General features: G+C 38.1%; 1 protein-coding gene across 1 annotated transcript; it reads right to left on the bottom strand.

Moving 5' to 3' along the window:
* Positions 1-876: 876 nt before the first annotated feature.
* On the bottom strand, positions 877-3,210 carry LOC114362168 (uncharacterized). The gene has a single exon (XM_028317455.1). It carries the CDS (start codon positions 3,208-3,210, stop codon positions 877-879), a length of 2,334 nt encoding a protein of 777 aa, XP_028173256.1.
* Positions 3,211-5,086: the final 1,876 nt, after the last annotated feature.

Here is a 5,086-nt window from a genome sequence, read left to right as displayed (position 1 = left end):
TTGAACTTATTACCTACCTAAAAATCACGAACTGAACAAGAGAGTGAAGAACTGTTTTCTAACAAAGATTGGTCTACCGTACCTATATGAACATAAAATCCTTTAACTTCGTGAGTTTAGTGTATGATAGTTTGTTCTCTTAAAAACCCTTGAAAAACTTTTATACACACTACTAACAACTTAGTCATTCAAACAGCTCCACAAAACTTAAACTGCGATATACCTACTCATTTGTCACCGAAGTAACGGAGTTTTCACACTAGCAAACTAGCCCAACGGGAATTTCCCTGATGCATGATTACGCGTAAATAAACCCCAGCAGCGTAAGCAACGTTGAAGGCATCTGAGAATCCCTGCAGCCCTGCAAAGCATCTTCTGATCGAGTGCATACCACCGTGGATACTTCAGCTAAGTGTTGACTCGTTAAGTAACGTAAGTATTCCAATCTTTTATTATATCCCTAGTAAGTTCTTGCTCTCACCCTATTCCAGCTATCCACACTGCTTGATAACTTCTTCACTTAAGCAAGTTGCTATCCATCCTAATAGATTGAATAGACGCGATACAACCGATATAATTTTTCTTTTTACAGGTGCAGACAGCAGCGGCAATTCACCGAATACTGAAATTCATCATTGTTTCTGTTTCAGGTAAGTCCCTTCCTTTTTTTTTTTTTTATTACATCCTTTTAGTTTCGTTAAAATCCCAGTTGTCCTTCTTAGTCCTTTTGTTCCTTTATTATACCCTTTTGATCTTTTTGTTCTAATAACCATTTTTGTCCTATAAATCCCTAATCTGTACTTTAAATCCCTAATTTGTACTATAAATCCCTTTTTGTACTGTAATTCCTAATTTGTTCTAAATTCCTAATTTGCTCTATTCTTTCTTCCCCAGTTTAACTCCACTTGCGGATGCGTCAAACACCACTTTCGCAGTTGATCTATTTCCCTTCATATCAGCATGTGGTAAGTATACTGCTTGTTCTGTGTTGTACTTAGTTTCCTGTTTTAACTTCATGTGTTCTAGCTGTGTATTATCCTCTGTGTATCTTCTGTTCTTTAGCTTGTTGTATCCGTAATAAATCTTCGTTCTAAATGTGTTCAATCTTCTGACTGACGTTTCCTCTTGGTTACAGGAAGACACTTCTTCGTGGTATGGTAACTTCACTCCGTATTCTTCATTTGCACTCCGGCGAGTGGTTGCTGCAAAGATTTCTTCGCGTCGCTGTTTTTTAGATGTTAACTTTCTTGACGTGAATAAAGTTTCCATATCCAAAACCTTAGAGCGTTTTAAATCCAAATCCTCTACACACGCATGCAACACTGTAACACGATTTTCATCAGCAGCTGTATTTATCGGTCCAGATATTATCCACCCAAGCGTGGTGCACTGTGCTACTGGCGAACCCGTAGGACCCCGTAACAACCCATTCCTTAATATCTGACTACATACGTCTGCTCCCAGAAGAATGTCAATCTTGTTCGGTACGTTAAATTGCGGATCAGCTAAATAAACCTGCGATAATTCAACCCAATTGTCTAAAGAAACTCTCTGTCCTGGTAAGTATGACGTAATGTCGCTAAGAACATACGTCTCTACCTCTATCTCAAAACTCGGATCTAGTTTAGATTTTAGTGTAAGTGAAACCATAGATCTAGAAAACACAGAAGGTTTCTCATCACCCAAGCCTGATATGACATTAGTCACATTTATTTTCTTTAGTCCCAAACCTTGGACCGTAGCTTCTGTCACGAACGAAGCTTGAGAACCTTGATCTAATAAAGCCCTACATACGTGATATTGGCCTGTCCTAGACTTTACGTCAACCAATGCTGTTGCCAATAACACATGACTGCTCTTAGTCTTCGCGCAACATGCCATGTGATTTGCAGTCTCAATTGGCTGCGTATCATGTTCTAAACCTTTCAGATTGTTGTCCTTCCCCGCACCTTCTTCTACTACTTGACCTAAAAACCCTGAACCAGCAGTCGAAGTGGGGGCTTTCCCTGAGTGAAGCAAAGAATGATGCCGTTTTTTACAAACTCGACAATTGATGGGTGATCGGCAAAACTTTACACCATGGTTGCTTCCTAGACAGTTATAACACATTTTATTTTTTATAACAAAGTCACGTTTGTTCTCATAACCCAAATTCGCAAACTCTTTACAAAAACATAATTTGTGTTCCTCACCACAAAACTCGCAAGATAATTTTTGAACATTAGTCGCATGTAAAACCCTAGTATGACTAACATTCTGCCCGGTATGCACATTGGACGCTGACTGTTTACTGAAATGTTTAGGTTCGATACATTCCAAAGCCCGAAACCTATCATACAAGAAATCTTTCATTTGATCGTAAGTTGGTAAACAATCAGACGCTACTGTTATAGCAATGTGCAGTTCCCACTCCTTGCGTGTCTCGGGGTCTAGTTTTGAACTCAACAGATGTATTATCATTATATCCCACGTAGACACATCTATTCCTAAATTGATTAACGCGTTTAAACAATCTGAGGTCGTATCAATAAAGTCCTTTAATATGCCTGCAGATACAGTAGTAGCATTACGTTGACCTAGAAACCGTTTCAAAATGTTGTGTGCCAAATATTTTTTATTACTGTATCTTTGTTCTAACAGTATCCAACATTGATCGTAATTAACCTCAGATACAGGTATGTACCGAATAAGTTGTTCGGCCTCTCCCGTCAAATACCCCTTTAGATACTGTAGACGTTGAACGTTGTCGAGAGATTGGTTTTTGTGTATCATTGAAACAAATAAATCCCTAAAAGTTATCCATTCTGAGTAGTTACCTCCAAACTTTGGAATATGAATCTCAGGTAACTTTACTCGAGATTGAGATGGATAATTTGGCTTACTATTGTCTACTGACTCTGTGGGTGTTGACATAGCAGATATACGTTGTTTCAATTCACTCTTGTAACTCAAAACCACTTGTTCTGTTTGATCGTAAACGTCGTTAACTATGTAATCTGTCTTTTTTAACAATTTTGGATCTGATATCTGGAATAACCCCTTATGCCCTTGTCTAAATTCAGCCCACATCTCTATCAATGCCTGTAATCTGTTGTCTATGTAATCTCTAGTCAAGCGTTCTTTGGGAGACTTTTTATAATTAACTTCAGCTTTGAAAATCCTGGATGATAAATCATCCTGATAGTTAATTAGAGATTCCATAGTAGCCATTGTTAAATAAATGATTACAAAACAAAAATAAAGTCCAAAAATTAAAACCGAAAAAATAACTTAGAACTTTTTCTGTGTACTTACACTTCTCGAAAATTTTACAAGTGTTTGAAACATTAAAATTCTATGGAAAATCGGGCATAGAGTCCCCGTACCTTCGTTTTTTCCACTTAAATTCTAAGTCCTAACTACTTCTAAAATTATTCTAAGTTCTAAAAATCCTATCAAAATAAATTTAAGTTCCAAATATTTTAAAGTTATAAAGTTCCTTGAAATAAGGTTGAAATTTGCCTGCTTAGTAAACGTCAAAGTACTCACGGTTCGCACTTCACTCACACATAGATTGCACTGAAAACCTTCTTTGTCGATGTGTAGTGAAGCCCGTAGATCCCGTTGTCCTCAGTCGCTGATCCAGCTGAGCCTGCAGCAGGCCACAACCAGGAACTCCTTGCTTGCCTCAGCTCGATTCAGCTCCTTGTTCCACCAACCAGCTCTTCATTCAAGAGCTGTTCTGCACTCCAAGAACCAGCTCTTCTTCCAAGAGCTGTTCTGCTCTCCAAGAACCAGCTCATCATCCAAGAGCTGTTCTGTTCTCCAAGAACCAGCTCATCATCCAGGAGCTGTTCTGTACTCCTCCTACCTACCACGTACTCGGTTTGTTGCAGCGATCCACTGCGAGTACGGGTTACAGCGGTTTTCACCACTGTGCACTCAAAAATAGCCTTTATATTCCGGCTCGTCAAGGACCATGAACAGGTCTGTACTAGGTAGCTACAATAAAACCGTGGACTGTATGTACTATATCATTCTATTTCGCTTTCAAACGAGTTCTACTACATTGTTCTACTTTGATAGACCTAGACAGACTATGACAGACATATAATTTTGGGCTCCTCTTGACCCAAGGAAATGGAAAAAATCAAATTGAACCGCGTGTTAATCTACCCTCAGTGCCATCTAGTATCACTTTGTAACAACTAAAACCCAACATAAACAACAGTACTATCTTTTGATACTAGATGTCACTTTATACACATATGTGACTTCAACATATAGGCTATAATTTATGACAATATGTGACCAACTAAATTTCAATAAATAAATAAGACGTGGGTAAAAAGCGCCATCTATCGTCATTGGTTAAAATCTACAGCGCTGGACAAAAAATTTTGACGTTCGTAAATTTTCATGCGGGGAAAGCCGTTAAACGTCACCTATCAACATCATTAGTAATTAAACGAGGTCCATGCGTACGAAGTCACGGGCAGCCGCTATAGTTTTGAAATAAAGCCGCCGGCTGTCAGCGAGCTTAGTGAGTAGTCTTTTACTGTATATCCTTACTCTTTCATCATCATTATCATTATAATACATGCCATAAATCACCGTGGAGATAATTAGTGTAAATTCTAAAGCAGACGAAAAGAAACTCCTTTTTCGTGAAAGAGATTTACTTAATGAAAATCAAAGATAAGGCGGACTTTGGGCGCGGATTCAATCCATCAATGACAGGCTTGGTTAATTGTCTTCCGTAGTAAAAGAAACTTGGATAAGGTAATATTGTTTTAGGCTCAAGATAGGTATTTCAACTCGAGAGTTTTCAGGACAATTGAGCGATAGAATAGTTATTTCGAACGAATATTTTCTTTACTCGTGCGTTAAGTAAAATACAATTCGATGGGTGCCTGGAATAAAGCCGCAATCGACAAAACGCAATTTTACAGGAGAAGAGATTTAGTGAAATTTTTGAATAATAACTAAACTACGAGGCGTATCCAAATGGTTTGTATATCAAACGATGCGTTGTTTTTTCTGGAGTAACATATAATGTGCATAAGGTTATAGTGCTTAGAATATACCTTAAAAAAACCGGCCAAGT

Source organism: Ostrinia furnacalis, unplaced genomic scaffold, assembly GCF_004193835.3.
Source record: "Ostrinia furnacalis isolate ACB-3 unplaced genomic scaffold, ASM419383v2 OfSCF6241, whole genome shotgun sequence".
Classification (NCBI taxonomy): Eukaryota; Metazoa; Arthropoda; class Insecta; order Lepidoptera; family Crambidae; genus Ostrinia; species Ostrinia furnacalis.
The sequence above is the reverse complement of the archived record's forward strand: the minus strand, read 5'-3'. Positions and strand labels throughout refer to the sequence as shown.

Bases quoted from the DNA above. Each gene is read 5' to 3' on its own strand.
- LOC114362168 (XM_028317455.1), bottom strand. From the start codon at position 3,210: ATGGCTACTATGGAATCTCTAATTAACTATCAGGATGATTTATCATCC.